Source organism: Callorhinus ursinus, unplaced genomic scaffold (assembly GCF_003265705.2).
Source record: "Callorhinus ursinus isolate GAN/ISIS: 27379988/994484 unplaced genomic scaffold, GSC_fseal_2.0 scaffold1, whole genome shotgun sequence".
NCBI classification, from domain to species: Eukaryota; Metazoa; Chordata; class Mammalia; order Carnivora; family Otariidae; genus Callorhinus; species Callorhinus ursinus.
The window spans coordinates 40,447,341-40,469,785 of NW_027397063.1; the positions used below are offsets into that span (position 1 = coordinate 40,447,341).

The 22,445-nt window shown below is 39.2% G+C and overlaps 1 protein-coding gene and 1 long non-coding RNA gene across 2 annotated transcripts in view; one reads left to right on the forward strand and one right to left on the reverse strand.

Annotated features, from left to right (window-relative positions):
• The window catches only part of RPL24 (ribosomal protein L24), a 211,137-nt gene extending 198,224 nt beyond the window's left edge, over window positions 1–12,913 (reverse strand). The window contains exon 1 of the mRNA XM_073892824.1: window positions 12,909–12,913. Coding sequence (XP_073748925.1) covers window positions 12,909–12,913 — 5 coding nt within the window. The remainder of the gene's footprint in view (window positions 1–12,908) is intronic.
• LOC141372798 (uncharacterized) overlaps window positions 1–22,445 on the forward strand; it is a 39,971-nt gene that overhangs the window by 1,507 nt on the left and 16,019 nt on the right. The gene's annotated exons all lie outside the window — the stretch shown is intronic.

Sequence of the window (22,445 nt, forward strand, 5' to 3'; positions counted from 1 at the left end):
TTTCTGGGCTTTCTGTTCTATTCCATTGGTGTATATATCTGTTTTTATGTCAGTACCATACTATTTTGGTTTCTGTGGTTTTGTAATATATTTGGAAATCAGAAGGGGTGATGCTTTGAGCTTGTTCTTGCTCAAGATGGCTTTGACTATTCAGGGTCTTTTGTAGTTCCACACAAATTTTAGATTGTTTTTCTACTTCTATAAAGAATGTCATTGATATTTTGATGGGAATTGCTTTGAATCGCAAGGGTCTCTTATGTTCCTTTTAATTTTTGAGGTATCTATTGTAGTAATGTCTTCTCTTTTATTTTCTGATTTTATTTATTTGAGTCTTCCTTTTTCAGCTTTATTGAAGTATAAGTGACAAAATTGTGAGATACTTCATGATGATTTGATATATGTTTACACTGTGAAAGGATGCCTCCCATCTAATCACTGAACACTTGTGTTAAGAACACATGCATTTGAAGGAGCAGTCCTCTATTCTAGACTTTGTGGGCCAGCTTTGGTGGAGGAAGACCTTCCCCCATGAGTGCCATCTGGGTGGGGTGCTGTGGCTGGAGGTAAGAGGCATAGTGGTGTGGACTCTGGGCAGCTCTATTAGCTGAAGTCAGCTTCAACAAAGACTCTGGGGGTCCTTGGTGGGACAAGCTGTGTGTATCTAAGGCAGCAGTGAGGACTGCTGTGGTCCTCGGTGGCTAGAGTTCTGGGGTTCTCCTGCTCTTCTTATCCCCATAGGGGAATTTGGGACCCTCTTGTTGCCTAAGTGTGCCAGGCTGGGGGAGAGGGTGTTGTAGATAAAATGCTTTCTTTGCCTTTCTATGCAGCTGTCATCAGTTTTTGTGCTCCACTGGGTTGTTGCAACTTTCTCATTATACTCTGGGGCTCTCCCAGAGCTGGGTTTTTTTTTTTTTTTTTTTTTTTTGTGGGTAGTTTTAAAATTGCTGTTTTGGTTGGGGGATGAGTGATAGGTCTTTCTAGCCTGACGTCTTACTGATGTCACCTTGATAGCATCATAATCTTAATGAGACTGGATTATTCCTAGTTGTACTGAGAAAAGTGAGGCCCAGAAAAGTTAATAACTTGTCCTAAGAATATACATAGCGGAAAAGCAGTATTATGAGAATTTTTTTCCCAGTTTGACTTAAGGACTCCCATTCTTAACTACTTTTCTATAACACATCCATGATATTATTCCTGCCTAGCTTCCAACTGGTAATATGTCCATTTGTATAATATTCTTCTGAATATAGGATTATTATTTTTAGTGTCTTGAGTCTGAGGCTGAGTTCATACGGTAGGTAAATAGAGTAAGAAGAGGGAAACATTAGTGTTTCTAATAAAGTGCTAGGAGTTCTGATTAGGAAGGAATTAACCAGTTTTAGCTGGAGCAATCAGTGCAGATATCTGAAAAATGTGATATTCAGATGGTGTTGGGGAAGGGCTCAGTATAACAAAGACAAGACCTTAGTCAACTCAGCATTTTAAATCATTTAACTGACTTTTTTTTTAAGATTTTATTTATTTATTTGAGAGAGAGAGAATGAGAGAGAGAGAGCACGAGAGGGAAGAGAGTCAGAGGGAGAAGCAGACTCCCCGCCGAGCAGGGAGCCCGATGCGGGACTCGATCCCGGGACTCCAAGATCATGACCTGAGCTGAAGGCAGTCGCTTAACCAACTGAGCCACCCAGGCGCCCCATTTAACTGACTTTTAAAAAGCCCCCAACTCTCTGATATTTTGTTAAATGTTGGTGCAGTATGAGTCAGTTTGAGGTTAATTGATTTTGCCAATGAACAAGGGTCAGTTAACATCTATGCCCATTTTATTCCTTTTACAATCTGCAAGTTCAAGTGACCTTCTCAATAATTTAAATTTTCCAAAGATTCCAAAGGTGCTTTTACTGGTTCCTTGTAACTCTATATGGGATAAATCAGGAGAAAATTTAATCAGGACCCATGTGTGTCCACTTATGTTGATCAACACTTCTAGCCCTGGACTCTCCACTTCTTCCTGCCTTGTTGATTCTAATTGTTTTTACTCTGTTAATAAGTGGTTTTGTTTGAGTTTATTCTGGAAGCAAAAGATCTGGTGAGGGTGGAACGTGTCATGAATGCATGAAATATCAATTGAAGTGAGAATCCAAGTAGGTGAATATAGACGCTTAACCTATATTCCTTTAAATTTGAACTTGGACTTACCATTTCAAGACAGTGATTCAGCAATCTAAGTTGGAATCAGTTCTGCATTAATGCTTATTTAGAAATGTCCCATTGCTGAACAGAGCAGGAGGATTTGACAGCAACCCATCAACCAAATAGTGATCTTTGAGATTTTTCTCCCAAGATTGTTTCTGGGCTTCTTATATATTTCCTACGGTACATCTGTATGTAAAGTACCTAATGAGCCTGACCAAATTGGTGGATTTGCCATTTATTTTGCTTTGTGGCCACAAATAGAAACCCCTGAATCTATTGGTAGGTGCAAGTCTGTTGTGATTTGCCAGCTGAAGGAACACATCAAGAATGAACAACCAACTTACTTAATTCACATGTTATTTTAGTTCTTTCTTTAATTTCACCTAAGCTTTTATTGAGATGATAGTTTTGGAAACCATGGCAGGAATAGGGGTGGGGGTGAGGGTTGCAGAGCAGAGAGAAGAAAAACTTCTGATTGAAAATAAAGCTTCCTTTCATTGCTCAGTCCTTGGCATCATCCCATTGGCATTGGCTCCCATTCCTCATGATTTTATTCCAGACGATAAAACCAGTCAAGCCTGCAGCGCTTTATCTCAGACATCATATCCTACTTTGACAAACATGTCAACAGATAATAGCCATGTGGCTTCTCTGTTCTTTCCTGAAGCAATATCTCTTTATTTTTGGAGCTTGGAAATTAAAAAGAACCATTCCAATGAATTAAGGCATTTAAATTGCATGTTTTAAAAGCTTTTATTTTGTTCTACTTGGCAGTGAGAATGTTCTAAGAATTTCTGGACAATGAATTCCATGAAAAATCTTTTAGACTTCAAACTTACTTAAAGTTTCTGTTAAAAGAGTTTACACCAAATACTTACATTTTATAACAAAATAGATCCAACCATCAAAGGCAAAACTGTGGAGCATTGTTTGTGTTTAAAAGATTCAGTCCCCTCTAGTAACAAGCTTTCTGGAAGGAAATATTTCTGAAATGTTTTTAAATGTCTGGGGCTATTTTTTTTTTTAAAGAGAAAGTTGAGCATATATAATAATAGTAAAAATTAATTTTTGTTTAGCTCATATTATGTACTGGATATAGTTCCACAGGCTTTACAAGTATTAACTCATTTAATCCTCATTAAACGTATTAGTTTCCTAGCTTAGGAAACTAAGGCTCAGAGAAAGTAAGACGTTGCTTGAAGACCCACAGCTAGCAGGTTGAAAAGCGGATACTTTTTTCTAGGAAGGCTGCTTCTAGAATTGTGCTACACTGCTTCTGGCAAGCTGACATTTTATAGATGATTAGATTGAGTTCCAAAGAGATGAAATTACTTGCCAAGATCATATCCTACTAATCCGTAGAGTTGGGGTTTGACCTCAAGTCCCTTGGGTCTCTTTCCAATGCTTTTATTTTTATTTTAAGCTGACACATGGTTAATACTTAAAGAAAATGGAATCATTCAGTCTTAAGAACACTGAGAAGCTTTGTTTTTTTTTTTTTTATTATGCCAGACAAAAAGGTGAAACCTATAAAATATGGGCATTTACTTCCATATTTCCAAATGTACAATCATATGTTCAGGACCAGCTTTCCCCCCGCCCCCAGCCAAGCTTTTTGATTTGGGTCTCTTTCATGGACTGAATATTTGTCTTCCCCTACTCCCAAATTCATATGTTGAAGTCCTAAACCTCATTGTGATGGTATTTGATAGTGGGGCCTTTGGGAGATAATTAGGTTTAAAGTTTTAAAGATGGGGGCCCCTAGGATGGCATTAGTGTCTTTTAAGAAGAGGAAGAGAGACTATAAGTGTCTCTCTCTCTCTCTCTCTCTCTCAATCCCTCTCTCCACCATGTGAGGACACACGAAGAAAGTAGATACCTATAAATGAGGAAGGAGGCTCACACCAGAAACCGAGGCTGCTGGCACTTTAATGTTGGGCTCTCCAGCCTCTAGGACAGTGAGAAATTAGTATCTATCATTTAAGCCACCTAGTTTATGGTATTTTGTTATAGTAGCCCAAGCCAAGGCAGTCTTTGATCCATATATCTGTTTTTTTTTTTGAAACTAATCTCTATACCCAATGTGGGGCTCAAACTAAGGACCCCTAGATCAAGAGTTGCATGCTCTACCTACTGATCCAGCCAGGTGCCTGATCTATATATCTTTGATAAGTCTTCATTATCACCCCCTACCTCCACCATCTGCAAAGATGGCCAGGCCTAACACCTTGACTGCAAAAGTGAACAATTAAATAGACTTGGGGTTCTACCGATGGGGAGCCTCCCTAACTGTTCAGCTGTCTAGTGCTAGTGGGGCAGTTCTGCATAGTCCTGAGAAGTTCGCTGTTGTAGACCTATCTCATGGAACTTCAAGTTGAATCTTTTGGTTGTGGTTGGCAATGGGGCTAGACTTGCACCACAGAAGTCACCTAGAGGGAAACACCCACATCTACTGAAAAACATATCATGTTGGCTTTCTGATAAATATGAAGATGATGTAATACTGACAGTAAGAGAACAAAGCAGGACATCCAGTTGGAGTCCTGATTATGAGGGTAAGTTCTTTTTGAATCTTTTGAGTCTTTAAGGATTAAGTAAATTAGGGTATATCTTGTGAGGTGGTGGATTGATGGTGGATAGGGGTGAGCAGTTAAGCAATTTTTGTAAGCAAGTAGATCTGATTTTGCAATCTGGGAGACCCTTCACTTTTCACTGAAAATATCTGTTTGTATAGTTTTGTTTCATTGATGAAAAGAAAATATTTGGGGGTGCCTGGGTGGCTCAGTCAGTTGAGTGTCTGCCTTCGGCTCAGGTCATGATCTTGGGGTCCTGGGATTGAGCCCTGCATCAAGCCCTGCATCAGGCTCCCTGCTCAGCAGGGGTCTGCTTCTCCCTCTCCCTCTGTGCTCACTCTCTCTCTCAAGTAAATAAATAAAATCTTAAAAAAAAAAAGAAAATATTTGTTATGACATCCCTGTGTCCTGGAGTTTCCAGGGCACTTGCAACTAACTTCAGTTAATTTTATGCTGCTGTTAAGACTAGAGAAACTGATTTTTGGTTTAGAAAGGAAGGATTTCCAACATATCTAGATAATATTTTTACAATGTCATGCTAATTAACTGATCAATTACTTTCAAGTCAGAATATGAATTTGCAATTAAATTCTGAGTAGTTCCTTGGAATGATCTAAGTCTGTTAAGAACTCCAAACTGAATTACATTGCTGCCCTGATACCTGAAGCCTGACTCTCAATTTCTGTTTGTTATATAATTTTTTGTTGGACTAGTATTCTAACCAATCCCTTTATCTTTATCTTTTATTTCTTGGGAACTTATTTTTTTTTTTTTCTTAGAACTTTTGGATCCTTGGCTTTGGGAGAGGCCAGATCATGTAGGATCTTGTCAAGATGTGTGGACTTTCTCTGGCATAGACTGGGAAACCATTGAGAGGACAGGATCGTTTTGGTTTGTTAGAAGGCTCAGTCTGGCAGCATTATGGAAAAGGGACTGGAAGCAGGTGGGGCGGGGCTGATGGTTTTACTCTCCCTTTCTTCCTTTCGTATTCCAACTTCAATGGGGTAAGGAGCCTTATATTGGTTATCGTAATCCCATGAAGAAATAAGGAGAAAGGGGTTTGTGAAACAGAAACACAAACCAACACCCAAACGTAAAAAGCTCCTATGAATTTCTACTGTTAAAATCTTGAGATTTCCTTTGTAATAGTTACCAAGCAGCCAGCCCCTCAAACACTAAACACACAAGCTCACCATCATTGCCACTTCACTCTTTATTTGTAGCAAGAAGGTTTCTTTGCTTCCAGTTCTCTTGAGCAACTGGTCAGAGGCTGAGACCGGGGATTGGGACAGGCAATATTTATTCTGAAATAGAAGCTATATATTTCTTATTTCCCTTTGGAAAATTTCAAATATACCCAACATCAGAGATAATAGTGTATGACCCCCCATTTCCATCACCCATATTCAATAATTAGGACTATTATGCCATCTTTACTTTATTACTAAACCTATCTTTTGGTGAAGAATCTTAAAGCTAATTCCAGACCTTATGTAATTTCACCCCTACGTAATCCATTAGGCACCTCTTAAAAATATGAACATTTTCTTACATAACTCAATTCCATTTTCACATTTAATGATATTAACAAGAATTCTTTGGAATCCTTTAATACTGTTTATATTCTGTACAATGTACCCTATTGTCTTAAAAATCTTTTTACAGTCAGATTATTGTACTAAGATCCAAATAAAATCAAAGGTATTTTATAAACATCTCATTAAATTCCAGGCATTAGGCTTTTTTTGACAACAGCCTTATCCCCACCTTTTTCAGTTTGCCTTTGAGTGTTTTCCTGTGGGCCACAATTTTGGAAGCCGTTTATATCCATGTCATTAAATTAGTTACCACATGTGGCAGGCTGAATAATGGCCTCAGTGATCACCAGGTCGTAATCTTTGGGACCTGTGCCTGTTACCTTCGGTGGCAAAAGATACTTTGCAGTTGTGATTAAGTTAGGGATCTCTCACTAAGGAGAGTATCCTGGATTATTGGGTGGGCACTAAATTCAATCTGAAGTGTCCCTGTAACAAGACAGAAGGTAATTTGACACAGATGAGAAGGCCAAGTGATGAAAGCAGAAGGAAACAGAATTACAGAGAGAAGATGCTACACTACTGGTGTTGAAGGTGGAGAAAGAGACTACAAGCCAAGGAATGCAGGTGTCTACCAGAAACCAGGCGAGGTAAGGGAAAGCATCCCCCTCTAGAGCCTTTAGAGGGAGCATGGCTCTACTGACACCTTGATTCTTTCCCAGAGAAATTGATGTTGGGCCTCTGGCCTCCAGAACTGTAAGAGTAAATTTGTGTTGTTTTAAGGCACCAAGTTGATAGCAATTTGTTATGGCAGCCATAGAAATCAAATACACTGTGGTTCAAAGACATTTATTAAGAAGGCATTCCGCTCTCTGTAGAAGACGAAATAACTCAGAGGCCAGAGGTACTGCCGAGGCAGTATGTACTACAGGGAAGAGTAATGACCTAGGAACTGGATTCTAGACCCCGTTCTGCCAGACTTTGGGCCAAGTCACTTGGCTTTTCTGAGATTCAATTCCTACATATATGAAAATTTAAGGCATGGGTGGGATTAATTGTACTTGAGGGAACTTTACTCTCCCTCCCCTGGTCCATCAAATGAAATCAAGTAAGATGGACATGGCAGTAGAACGTAAGGATAGAGGAAAACCACAGGGGACATGGAATTCCTGTAACAGGCCTTGCAGCTGAAAGAGATGTGGGGAAGGTAGAGAGGGAAACACCTCAAAGTATTTAAAGTGAGCTTACTGTTTTATGGTGGTGTTTGTGCTGGCGTGGGCTGTGTTGAAGTGCTGTCGATGGGACTGCCTTGGGTTTGACTGAGAGCAGGGAACTGGCCTTTCTGCCCTTTCGTCCTTCAGTCACAGCACGTCCACAGCAGCTCGATCTCCAAATCAAAGGTGGAAGGGGCTCTAAATCTGGAGACTGAAAGTAATTTCTTTGGGTGTCCTCATCTCAGAGAGGTCTCTGAATGCAGAACTTGGGGGTCTCTGGGCTTCTTATGCAATAGCTTTCTTAATAAACCTGGGAAGGGCCTCTGACTGGGAATAACAATAATACATATTAAGTGTTTAATGGGCTCTCTGCTGGGTTAAAAGCTTTATATATAAAATCATTCAATCTTCACAAACATCTCTATGCAGTCGTTATTAGCATCTCTGTTGTGTTGGCAAAGAAACTGAGGTTTAGAGAGGATATGACTTTACCTAAAATGACACAGCTGGTAAGTGGCCAAGTCTGAAATTGGACCTAGGCCATGTGGAACCAAAGGTCATATACATGAGATGCTCTGCTCCGGTAATTCAAAATCATGTGAATGGGCATGTAAGACTAATGCAAGGCATCCAGTTGTATCTTAGACTCTGAGGCTGTTTTCTTTAAGTCATTGCATTTCCAAGTTGACTTCTTTTTTTTTTTTTTTAAGATTTTATTTATTTGACAGAGAGAGAGACAGTGAGAGCAGGAACACAAACAGGGGGAGTGGGAGAGGGAGAAGTAGGTTTCCCCGCGAGCAGGGAGCCCGATGTGGGGCTTGATCCCAGGACGCTGGGATCACGACCTGAGCCAAAGGCAGATGCTTAACGACTGAGCCACCCAGGCACCCCTCCAAGTTGACTTCTTAGATTAGAGAACAGTGAGGAAACCTTTGTGCCTGGGCTTAGGAATCAGCCGTAAAAGGGGTATAACCACTTCTCACCTACCACTTGGAGTTCCTTTGTAAGGGCCTTAGAATTGAAAAAAATCTGAATTGGTACTGCACTGGTACAACGTATACTTTAGTATTTACCTAAGTACGTGATTTTTTTCTCTTGGATATTGTTCTTTTTTCAGTCAGATATATGTTCTTTCAGTCCAAGAATTATTTCATTGCTTTTTTCCCCTATGGACTCCCAATTTCCTAGAGCAGTGCTGAGCATATGAAATAAGTAAATACCTTTTATATTTAAAACTTTCGATGGATCATAAAAAGAAGTTTGGAAGAAAACAAACTTACCCCTTATCTTGAACTGTAGATAATGATGCTCACCTTAATGTAGTAATTCTGAGTCAGTATATAGAAAGTGCCAAGCACAGGTGTTTTTATTGTTATTGAAATAAAAGGATTTCTTAAATAGTTTAGTGTTTCTTTTTTTTTTTAAGATTTTATTTATTTATTTGACGGAGTCAGAGACAGCGAGAGCAGGAACACAAGCAGGGGGAGTGGGAGAGGGAGAAGCAGGCTTCCCGCAGAGCAGGGACCCTGATGCGGGGCTCGATCCCAGGACCCTGGGATCACGACCTGAGCCGAAGGCAGACGCTTAACGACTGAGCCACCCAGGCGCCCCAGTAGTTTAGTGTTTCTTAAATGGAGTTTAATTTTTTTTTTTTTTAGAGAGAGAAAGTGCAGGAGCATGGGGGAGGGGCAGAGGTAGAGAGAGAGAGAATCTTAAGCAGGCTCCACACCCAGCCTGACATGGGGCTTGATCTCACCACCCTGAGATCATGACCTGAGTCGAAATCAAGAGTCAGATGCTTAAGCGACTGAACCACCGTTGCACCCCGAGTTTAGTGTTTCTTAAATGGAGTCCATGGGTGTATTCTGGCAAAATGAAATTTTATTTTAATAAAAAAATTATTTTACTAATTATAAAGACTTTAGTTTCTAAAGTCAATGTTTCTGAAACTGTAATCTCTGGGCATACCTTCTGTGGTCCATGAGAATATTTTCCTTTAAGAGGGTCAGTATATTCCCTGAGGTTGAAGCTGATTTAGTTTTTACCACTGTTTCCAGGATAACTTAGCCCACACCATAACTGGTCAAGGCGGTTCTGGGCATAACACACACACACACACACACACACATACACACACACGTCCACCTGTACACATGCTTGTTATTCTTTTTATGAACCAATTGAGAATTAGTTGCAGACATAATGTCTCTTCACCACTAAATGCTTCAGTATTTATTTCCTAAAACAAGGACATTATCTCATATAAGCCCTGTAAAATTATTAAAATCAATGGATTTTATATATAATCATTTATATGATCATCAATACAGTATAAAAATAATATGTCTTACTCAAATTTCTCAAATTGTCTTACTAGTTAATGCCATTTACAGTAGAAGAGAAAAAATTTTATTTTCTGCTCTAGGATCCAATTCAGAATGACGTGTTGCATTTAGCCGTTAAGTTTTTTTTTTGTTTCTTTTAATCTGGAATTGCTTGTCAGTTTTCCTTTCATGGCCTTGATTTTTTTTTTAAATTAGAAGTTATTTGTTTTGTAGAATTGGCCTCAATTTGGGTTTATTCAATTTTGTCTCTTTTATGATTCAATTCAGGTTATACGTTTTTGGTAGGAATACCACAGAAGTGTTTTTCTGTCCCTCTTATTGCATCATATCAAGAAACAGATGATATCTATTTGTTTCAGTTCTGGTGATGGTGATGTTGATCATGTAAGACTCTTTATATAATATTCTGAATATGATTCCTTTGTTGGTTATGGGTTACAAATAATATTTCTCACTCTGTGGTTTTCCTTTTCACTCTCAATATTTATCATGGAACAGAAGTTCTTGATTTCAAAGTTGTCTATTTAATTTTATTTCCTTATAATTACAGCTTTTTGTGTCTGACTTTAGGAATCTTTCCCACTTCCCAAGGTCATAAGAGATCTTCCAGGAACTTTATTTTCTTTTCACATTTAGATCTGTAATCTCCCAGGAGTTGATTTTTTTGTATGGCGTGATGTAGGGATTATGTTTAAGTTTTGCCGCATGAATATCCCCATTGTTCCATCATTATTTAAAAAGAATACCTTCCATAACTGCTCTGCAGGGCATTTTGGTCACAAATCAAGTGTTCATTAATGTCTGGGTCTGCTTCTAGACTTGGTATTCTATTCCATTGTTCCATTTGCCCATCTTTGTGTCAATATCACACTGTCTCTGCAATTACATATTCAATTCTTTTAATAATTATAGGACCATTCAGATTTTCTAGTTCTTAATTTAGCAGTTTTGGCAAATGTAAGTTCCTAGGAATTTGTATATTTTGTATAAATTTAAAAATATATGAAGTAGTTTATAATATTTTCTAGTGGTATCACTGATCTGCAGTGAAGCATCCTTTTATTTTTTGCTAATTTTGGTTATGTGTTCTCTCTTTCTTGAAAAGTCTTTCAAAGATTTCACAGACTTACTAATCATTTTCCAACACCAATCCTTTTAATTAAAGATGTGTTTTTTATTTTATCAATTTTTGCTCTTATCCTTATTGTTTCTATTATTATTTCCTTTCTTTTATTTTCCTTGGCTTTATTTTGCTGCTTTTTACTTTCTTGGGATGGTCATTGATTTTCACACTTTCTTTTTTTCCGATATACACTTAAAGCCATACATTTTCATTTAAGTATAGTTTTAAATCTATATGATAAATTTTAATGTGCCATATTGTCATTATCATCAATTTCTATTATAACTTTTTTCATTGATATATATGTTGTTTAAAACTCTACTTTTAATATCCAAACATGTGGGACTTTGAGTTGTCTGTTAGGTATTAACTCTAGCTTACTAGAACTGTTGGAGAACAGTTTCTGTATAAAGTTAAATTTTGAAATGTGTTAAGCCTTACTTATTAGTCACTTTCTACAAATGTCTGTTTATACTTAAAAGGAACACTACAGCAAAAACTAATGATGCACTATATGCTGGCTAACTGAACATAAAAATAAAAAAAAAGAATGCATTCTGAAGTTGTTTGACTTCCTCTGTGTTCATTAAATTCTTTGTATTGTTTAACAGATCTTCAATATCATTATACATATTTCTATATGTATTTTTTATCTCCCGTTAATGAGAAAAGTAGGTTAAAACCTGCCAAGATTGTGGATTTGCCTACTTTCCCTTTTAATTTTGTCAAATTTTTGCCTTAAAGTGTATTTTGATGCTATGTTATTAGTGGCATATGAATTTGTTATATTTTCTGTGAATTGAAATTTTTATCTTTATGGAGTGTTCTTCTTTGCCTCTGGTAGGGCTTTTTGCCTTAGAGTTTATTTTAACTATGTATCACATCCTGTTAATATCCTGCTTATATTTCCTTGGCTCTCATCATTTCTGTGCACACACACAGCTGTGTGATTGTTTCCTCTTACGGTCACCTATGATTCTCCACCTGAGGGCTTTCTCTGGTAAGCTTGGGGCACATGTGTAGTGACAAATGGGAACTGGAGGATAAGTCCCTCAGCTCCATCCCCTCGTGGGTAGAACAACTCTGAGGGATACTGTACGTTTCTTAGAGCTACTCAATGGGGTTGAGCCTCAGGTATCCACAGTAGTAACCTGATAATTAATGCATCCAGTATTGTTTTTTTTTTTCTTCTTCTTCTTCTCCTTCCCCTCCTCCTCCTTCTTCTTTTACCATTCTTCATCCTTCCCAATTCTATTAGAGTTTCCTGGGATCACTTCCCAAATAAACCATGAGTTCTTAAATTTGCCTTAGGTCCATTTTAGAGGGAACCCAACCAAAGACAGTTTTATATACTTTAGTGTTTGCATGACATTTTTGTATTCTTTTAACTTTCAGCTTTTCTGTACCCTTTTATTTTAGGGTTGTCTCTATTAGTAGGATATAGTGTTTTTTCCCCCTTTATTATTTAGTAATGCAATCATTTTTTTTAAATTATTTTTTAAGCCTTTTTTGTTGTGAAATATAACTCAATCAGAAATATATTTAACAGAAATATAATAGTACAAAAATATATAGCTCAGAGAATTACCACTAGGCAAACACCTGTGTAACCACTACTTCGCTCAAGGAAAATAACACTACTAGAACCTTCTCATAATCACTGTCTCTGTTCTCCCAAAGCTAGCCATTTTCCTGATTTTTACAATCATTTGTTTTTTAATTGGATTATTTAGTTCACTTCCATGTAATAACTGGTATATTTGGGTTTAAATGTTAGTCTTGCTTACTATTTCCCCTTCTGTTTTATACTCCATTTTCTTCTTCTTTCTTCATTTTTTTTTTTTTAGGTTGGTTTAGAGATTACCCTGTCCATCTTCAACTTATCACAAGTCAACTTTACTAGTTGAAGCTGTGACTCATTTTTCATAGCTGACATTCACAATGGTGTGGGTTTCATTCCTATCAGCAGCTCATATCAATTCATTCTTATCTTTCATTACCCTTTTCTTTTTCCTTGGGCAGAGCTGACCAATGATCTTCTAGGAGCTTAAAAGCAGGAGGGAGTAATGGTGAGAATGGTGGGATTGAAGGTCAAGGGAGGTATCGTCATGGAACCAAATAAACTATTTTTAGTTTTTGGGGTTTTGGTGACATCACCTTCTCCTTTGCTCCAGTTATATTTCTTTTAGAATTTCTCAGCCTCTGGTTCTTTGTCATTGACCTTCCTATAAACTTCCTTCCATCTCTGTCCTTCCTCCTCTGTCTCCTGCTGCGTTTTTCTCTAGCTGTTTCAGTTTACTGGGTCTCCGGTTACAAAGTGTACCACAAACCTGGCGGCTTAAAATAAATTTGTTGTCTCACAGTTCTGGAGGCTAGAAGTCTAAAATCAAGGTGTCTACAAGGCCATACTTCCTCCGAACGCTCTAAGGAAGAATACTTCCTTGCCTCTTTCTAGTGTCTGGTGGTTGCCAGCAATCCTTGGCAATCCTTAGCTTGTAGTGTAGACCTCTCACTCCAATCTCTGCCTCTGTGTTTATATGATGCTCTTCTCTGTGTGTCTCTACGTCCTCACGTGGCATCCTACTCTCCTGTGTCTATGCTCAAATTTCCCTCTTCCTTTTTTTTTTAAATTTTTTTAGGATTTTATTTATTTATTTGACAGAGAGACACAGCGAGAGAGAGAGAGAGAGAGAGAGCACAAGCAGGGGGAGTGGGAGAGGGAGAAGCAGGCTTCCCGTGGAGCAGGGAGCCCGCGGGGCTCGATCCCAGGACCCTGGGACCATGACCTGAGGCGAAGGCAGACGCTTAACGACTGAGCCTCCCAGGCGCCCCTCCCTCTTCTTTTAAGGACGCCAGTCATTGGTTAGGGCCCACCCTAACCCAGTATGATCTCATCTTAATTTGATTACATTGGCAAAGACCCTATTACCAAATAAGGTCACATTCTCAGGTTCCAGGGTGGACATGAGTTTTGGGGGAACACTATCCAAACCCAGTAAAAACTCACCTTGTATAGCACAGTAAATGTAGCCCTGGCCCAGAAATTAAGAGTCACAGATGCTCCTTCTGCCTGTGCTACCAATTTTATGAGTACAGACTTCGGAGTTCACAGACATGGATTCCAGTCTCAGCCTTGTCACTTAACCTCACTAAGCCTCAGTATCTTCCTTTATTAACTGAGAATAATTATACCATCTTTTAGGTGGGGATAAGTAAGACAGTACATCTTAAATGCTCGGCATAATGCTTAGTTCACTGTGGGTGCTTGACCAATATTGGCTTTCTCCTACCGGCTCCCTCTTTGTTTCTCCACAGGAAAATTAAGTGGGTTTATTTTCAGGCTCCTTTAAGCTTCAAAGTTCTGATAGCTTCTTTGAAACTATTTCTCCTGCCTTACATCGTTCTCATCCCTTTCCTCTTGAGCAACTTGGCCTCTTCATTCTAACATTTCTTTTTTCTCACCCATTCTCTTCCCAGTGTCTTTCTTCCTATTTTTATTCCTTGTGACTGGGATGACATTCATCCTGTTTGCCCAGGAACATCCCAGTTTATGCCTGTTGTACCAATGTAATTATCGCCAATGCCCTCTCTTACTCTCAAAGCTCCCTGGTTTGAGTGCTAAGCTATATGGTCACCCTACTTAGAGCGCTCATAGCACTTAGACCTGGCTCTGTCATTGCATGATTCACCGTGATGTTGTATTTTCATGTTTCCATGTTTGGTAGGTTTGTCTCTTTGGCAGAACTGAGGGAAGTAATTGGGACTGATTTTCTGTGTTTTCTCAACGTCTAGCACATACCTGCACAAGAGAGGGGCTCATCAATGTTTGTTGGACATGTGGATGTTCTTGAAACCTTGCTTCTTTCGATCTGTGCATAGCAGATGCTCAATATATAATCTTTATTATTTTTAAAATTTATTATGGAAAACTTACTTATTTTTTAAGTTTTTATTTTAATTCCTGTTAGTTAACGTACAATATCATATTATTTTCAGGTGTACAATATAGTGATTCACCAATATATAATCTTTAAATGGAAGCAGATTTCTGCCCTCTGTGATAGTGAGAAATGAACCCCCCCCCCAACACGGTTCCTCTCTCTGCCTTCCTTTATTTGTGATCATTAGCTCAGAAATCTCATTTTACCTACAGATTTGTGACTCATTTCTTCCTCTTGTCTCACCCCTATTTTGATTCTTTGAAAACTGGAGTTGTCCTTTTCAAGACTTAACTGTGGGTGCTGTGGTGACCTGCTTTCCATTTGCTGGGTGCCTTAAGTGAGTGTAGCTCCATGATTAAAATCTCCCCACCGCCCTGAGCTCCCGAGGCTTTCTCTGCTTTATTGTCTGTTTCAGAAGCACTTTATCTGCCATCTTGTTTGTACCTTGGAGGCCACACCCTCTGCACATTGCTTCATCCTGTGGCTGTGTCTATACAAGTGAAATTAAGTGGCTAATCAAATCAATGATAGGTTTAATCCAGCCCTCACAGTCACTTTTGCCCATTCTTCCTGTTGCTGTCAGTTCACTGCCTCAGCGCCCCACCCCATTTTTTGTTTGTGGATTGGGATCTTTTATGCCACAGGAATATTTTCCAGGTCTTGTCATTTAGTTCAAATGGTGGAAAACATTTCCCTTCTTGATGGATTATGAAATTGAATCCACTTGCATGGAGCAAATGGGTTACGCTTCCTGCTGGTGACTGAAAACCCTCACTTACTCAGCTTACACCAAACAATTATTGAGAACGTACTACACATAAGTAATTATGTGTGCTACGCTAGTAATTATTCCCTTCAGGAGTTCTGTAGAGGTGGTGTGGTATGCTGCTCAAATTGACTTTCATGAGGACCTGCTGTGAGGAGTGGAGTTGTGCAGTCTCCAGTTGCAGCGCCCTTGGATCAGCCCCTGCCTCCATTCTGCCAAGTCTCACTCTCCCAGGCCTTCTCTCACCAGAGCCAGGCCGTTTCTGCCCAGCGCGGGACTCATCTAAGGCATTATCTTTGCTTAGGGACTTCCAGCCAGCCTGGCTTAGACTTTTTTCTGACCCTCCTATTACCCAGCACTCTTTCTTGACTCCTTTTCTTTCCCAAGGGTCAGGCCTGCATCATGGTCTGAAGACTCTCCCCACTTATGCTGGGTGCTTCTTCTTTTAATTCTTCATGGGTATTTCTCCTAAGAAAACTCCTGCATGACTAATTTTGTCTTGGCATCTGTTTCTTGGAAGAGTTGAGCTGACATAGTTCCTAGTCTAGTAGTATAGATGAAACGTACAAATAACACAGAATACTCTTCATTCCATTCGTCTCCAACCCTAAGTGGTAGGATTAAAGAACAATAGGGACGTACAATCTTTTTAAAAATTTTAATTCCAGTGTAGTTAATGTACATTGTTCTGTTAGTTTCAGGTGTACAATGTAGTGATTTAACAATTTCTAAACAGTATTCGGTGCTCATCATGATAAGTGTACTCGTCATCCCCATCACCTATTTCCCCCATCCTCTCACCCATCTCCCCTCTGGCAACCACCATTTTGTTCTGTATAGTAGAGTCTGTTTTTTGGTTTGTCTCTTTTTCCCTTTGTTCATTTGTTTTATTTCTTAAATTCCGCATATGAGTGAAATCATGTGGTATTTGTCTTTCTCTGACTGACTTATTTTACTTAGCATAATACCCTCTAGATCCATCCACATTGTTGCAAATGGCAAGATTTCGTTCTTTTTTTATGGCTGAGTAATATTCCATTGTATTTATAATACAATATTAGATTAAAAAAAGGATGTATATGTCCCATATTATGTCATTTCCTTGAGGGCAGAGACCATGACCAATATAATTCTTTGTTCAGTTTTCAGAACACCTGTCAAGGGTGTTAAGAAAAACACTTAGGAGGAGAAAATAGTAGTAGAAGTAGTAGTAATAATAATTTGAAGGCCTTCCTATGCCAGGCATTAGGTACTTCCTATGTATATTTTTCTCATTCTAGCAACAACCTCACAAAGAAGATAGTGTTGTTATGCTCATTTTGCCGATGAGGAAAATGAAAGCAGAGAGGTTAAATAGATTACTCAAGGTCACCCTAGATCTAGGGAGTGATTTTGCCAGGGTTTGGATTCAGAGGCCTCTGATACTCTGGATTTCCCTTTTCTCATGTTTAATCTTAGGGGAGATCTTTAAATTTAGGCCAGGTCTTAATCAACCTGGGAGGTTTGAGCAGTATCGCTTCTTAGGGATAGAGACAGGTTAGATCGGAATCCTGTCCATGGGTTGTAAGTTCTAAGCATTTTATATTGTATCTTTTAGAAATGTTGGGGAAAGAAAAGTGATGTCTTGAAGATGGGTTTCTCCTTTCTTACTAGATTCTGTGGTCCAGAGTTGCAGAGCAAGAAAGTATCAAAGAAACCAGACACAAAAGACCTCATATTAGATGATTCTATTTATATGGAGTGTCCAGACTAGGCAAATCCGTAGACAGAAAATAGATTAATGGTTGCCAGGGGCTGAAGGAGGGGGTTGGAAGTAACTGCTAATGGCTGTGGGGTTTCTTTTTTGGGTGATAAAAATGTTCTGAAATTAGATAGTAGTGATAGTTGCAAACCCTTTGAATATATTAAAAACCACCGAATTGTGTATATATATTTTAAATGGGCAAATTTTTATGATATGTGAATTATATCAGTAACAATTATATGTATATGTAGCACAGAAATGCTTCCAGACTCTTCAAAAACTCAAACTATTGAGTAAGATGAAACTTCTTACATTACAAATGTTTAATGTTAAACTAAATTATGATTCATGGTTCTTATCTTGTCTTCTGAGAGGCTGAACAGATTTCTTAGTCCAAAATGTGTGCATACAGGGGCACCTGGGTGGCTCAGTCGGTTAAGGGTCTGCCTTCAGCTCGGGTCATGATCCCAGGGTCCTGGGATTGGGCCCCAAGTCTGGCTCCCTGCTCAGTGGGGAGTCTGTCTCCCTCTCCCTCTGCCCTTCCCCATCCCCCCCACCCCCTCATGCTCACACTCTCTCGTTCACTCTAAAATAAATAAATAAAATCTTTAAAAAAAGTGTTCATACAATCCACCCTTTTAGACTATTTTTTAAAAAAGATTTTATTTATTTATTTGCGAGAGAGAGAGAGAGCACGAGTGGCAGGGAGTGGCAGAGGGAGAGGGAGAAGCAGGCTCCCTGCGCTCGGGGCTTGATCCCAGTACCCTGGGATCATGACCTGAGCTGAAGGCAGACCCTTAACCAACTGAGCTACCCAGGTGTCCCTAGACTATTCTTTTTCAGTGTTTCAAAGCAATCTATTAGGATGTGGGTATCTGGCCAAATTCTCAACTCTGGACTTGGTCCTTGATCTAGTTGTCAGACTCAGATGGTACCCCAATGATTACAGCAAACAGAATGACCTAGACAAGACTCCTGTTTTCATAGGTAAAGTTTGAGCAATTTCTGTCCTCAGGTGCCTGGCAGGGACATCAATTAAGACCTTCCTGAATGTCTATTTGGAACCTAGGAGCTGTGGTTGTGCTGACTGCCAATACTACACACTCAGTTGGCTCCCACAGGTGCGGGAACGTCCTGTTCTTGGCAAAAGGCAGAGAAGCTTTGACTCTCCCTGTAATTCCCTTGTGCCATTAGGTGTGGGGTGCCTCTGCAGGGCTGGGCTCCAGACAGTCTTTCCATCCACATTTCACCCTTTTTTAAAAATTTTTTAAATTTTTAAATTTTTTAAAGATTTTGTTTATTTATTCATGAGAGACAGAGGGAGAGAGAGAGAGAAGCAGAGGGAGAAGCAGGCTCCCAAGGAGCAGGGAGCCCAATGCGGGACTCGATCCCAGGATCCCGGGACCATGACCTGAGCCGAAGGCAGACGCCCAACCATCTGAGCCACCCAGGCACCCCACATCTCACCCTTAACTATGACAGCCAGTTGCTGTAAAATTCTGTAATGCATCGGTTTGTAGTATTTGTCTCAGATTTTTTATTTTTTATATTTTTTTAAAGATTTTATTATTTATTTGAGACAGAGAGAATGAGAGAAAGAGAGAGAGAGAGCACATGAGGGGGGGGAGGGTCAGAGGGAGAAGCAGACTCCCTGCCGAGCAGGGAGCCCAATGCGGGACTCAATCCCGGGACTCCAGGATCATGACCTGAGCCGAAGGCAGTCACTTAACCAACTGAGCCACCCAGGCGCCCTCAGATTTTTTAGCTGGAAAATGAGGTTAATGACAGTGGATCCAGATGTGCCTGTGTGGGAAGGGACTTTTAAAGCGTCTTATGAATCATTATGTCCAACAGACTTAGAGACGGGAAGTGACATAGGCAACTCATGGCAGAGTTGGGACTAAATCCAGGTCTTTAAATTCCTAGACTGGGATTCTTTCCATTTTACTTTGACCTCTCATAAGTAACTATGTGGTCAGAGAAGTAGAAACCAAAAGAAATAAAACCTGTATTGATGTATGAACTCAGAACCTTCTGCTATGCTATGTTGTATATGTAGCAACTCCCCAATCTGGCCCCTATATTTTTTTTCCTAGCTTTCTCTTTTGGCTATTTTCTAGATATTTTGGGGTAAGTTTCCAAACATTTCTGAGGTAGAACCTCATAATTCAATTCATTTTACCTCTAGTTTATCTCACAAACATTTTATGAGCATGTTCTAAGCATTGTGGTGGTATTTGGGGGGTAAATGATAAGGAAGACTAAAGCCCAACTTTGAGGTTCTTGCACTCTAGAGGAGGAAAGAAACACAAACATAAATATACACAGAATGGTTTCATAGTTGATAAACAGAAGTATATCTAAGATAATGAGCAGAGAAGACAGAGTAAGTAACTTCAGGGCATGAAGCAACAAGGCAAGGAGATGGGGGTAGGCTTTATAGAGGAGGTGGCACCTAAGTTGGGATTTGAAGAACAACAATTAGAAAAAAAAACCTTACATGTTTTATTTCATGCTTCTACTTAGGTACTAATTAATAAAGTTAGCATAACAAAATTGTATTGCAAATGCTTCTGGAAGAAACAGAGACAGTACAAGTTGGAACATAGGTTTCATATGGAACAGTTCGCCAGGAATGTTTAGGACTTGGCTCAGAGACTGTTTAAGTAACATACCACTATTGAGAAGGCTAATGGCAAGCACTGCTGTCCCTGTAGCCAGAAAAAAGATGGGTGTGTCTGTAAAGGTTAGTCCAAGGGCAGTAACAATATTATTAATATATATATTTTTAGCATTTATCATGTACTTCACTTTGAGTAAGTTACAAGCATCATGTTATTTAATTCTCACAATAACCATATAAAGTAGGTTCCAATGAAGAAACAGAGGCTATATCTAAGCAGAGAGGTTAAGTAATGTCAGAGAACTAGAAAGTGTTGAGCCAGAATTTGAGCTCAGGAGTGTCTAACTCCAGGGACTGAATTCTTGATGCCTACCCTGTGTCATGGTGAGAACAGAGTTGGAATGTGAACCAGAATTCACCTAAATCTTTTAGATCTGCCCCATAGAAATGCTAGCTATGAGTATGTGCAAGGTACATGGGATTGGACTGCTCAGTGAGTTACTTGCTGATTTCTTGCAAAGTGCTTAAGGCTGTGTGAAGCCCCCTTTAAGGAATGCAGAGAAATCTGAGCTTAAACCCTGGAGGATAAAAACTGGAGGATAAAAAACTGAGGTCCTGAAAAAGTAAGTGCCTTGGCCAAGGTCACAAGGCTAGAGAGTAAGACCCAAAACTTGAACGCGAGATTTTTTTTTTAAAAGATTTTATTTTATTTTATTTTATTTTTTAAAGATATTTGCAAATATCTTCTTTTTAAAAAGATTTTATTTATTTATTTGACAGAGAGAGACAGTAAGAGTAGGAACACAAGCAGGGGGAGTGGGAGAGGGAGAAGCAGGCTTCCCGCTGAGCAGGGAGCCCGATGTGGGACTTGATCCCAGGACCCTGGGATCACGACCTGAGCCGAAGGCAGACGCTTAACGACTGAGCCACCCAGGCGCCCTAAAGATTTTATTTTTAAGTAATCTCTACATCCATCAAGAGGCTCAGACCCACAACCCCGAGATCAAGAGTCACATGCTCTACAACTGAGCCAGCCGGGTGCCCCACTGAACATAGTACTTTTAACATGGGAACCAGTGCTCTTTCTTCCACAATCCTTCTAGACAGATTTTGGCATTCATACATAGAAGAGTTAGCTCCTGCAGGACTAGAACCTAAACAAACATCTTACACAACTTTTAGGGTCAAGGTTTCATTGTATGTCTTTGTGACTTGGGATATCTGTTCCTAACGTCTACTGATGGTGCCAGAAAAAAGCTGTTTTGAGACTGTGAGCCAGAAGGATTTCCAAGTCCTTTCAGTGTGACTTCTTACCCTCTTTTCTATTATTCTTCAACTCTGACCCATGAGCTACTTCATATTTTATTATTTTTTTTAAAAGAAAAAGATCTCCTCAGCTTACTTTTTGAACCATGCAGGTCCACATTCTTTCCATATCTGAATAACAATACACCTACAGAATGAGCTAAGCTAATTTTCATATAGGGCAGAGTTCAAACATCCATGGTTGAGAGATCTAAAATTGTGCATTATTTCCCGACATCAGTGAGAAAAATTAGTTAACAGCTTTGGTCAGCCACAGCAAAAATAAAAATTAAGTTGAAAGCTAGAGGAGGAAGCCAGAAAAGGAGGCTGGACTTGTATAATATTCTGGAAAGCTGGTAGATCATTTGATTGATATGTTCAGAGCTGTGAAGGTTTTGTGCCTCATTTTATGTGGTCACACAGCTGTATCTTGGGGGGTGGCTGAGACCAGCTTTATGACCAGTGATTGGAGGGGTTTCCGAAAGGGTTTCTGAAGAAAACTTTTCTTTACACCTGAAATCTTGCCATTATGGTTTCATTGTTTTGAGTCTTATAGATTTTTCAAGAGTTGTGTCTTAAAACATAGTTTACCTTCAAAGTAGTAGCATATCACAGTCTTGCTTAAAATCTCAATGATTGGCTAATAACTCATTTACCATTTTTTTGGTTAGACTGTCAAGCAGGAATGACCTTAGGTATCACTGAGTCCCACGCTCTCACTTTATAGACGAGGGAGTTGAGATCCTCAGTGGTTAAATCATTTGCCTAAGACTAATTAGGAGAACAGGAATGAGAAATCAGAATCTCTTATGCCCATCCACTCTTCTGAAAGACAATCGTTTTTTACTTCTTGTACAAGAATACGTGAATATGTGTTTGTGTGTGTGTGTGTGTATGTATACACATTTGTGTCCGTTTTCTCCATAAAAATTTGTAGAATATCAGAGCATGAAGGCTAAAAAGATTAAAGTCCTCTTTCTCCTTTTCCATTCTTCTGTGTGAATACTGTTGGACCCTTTTCTTTCTTTCTTTCTTTTTCTTTCTTTCTTTCTTTCTTTCTTTCTTTCTTTCTTTCTTTCT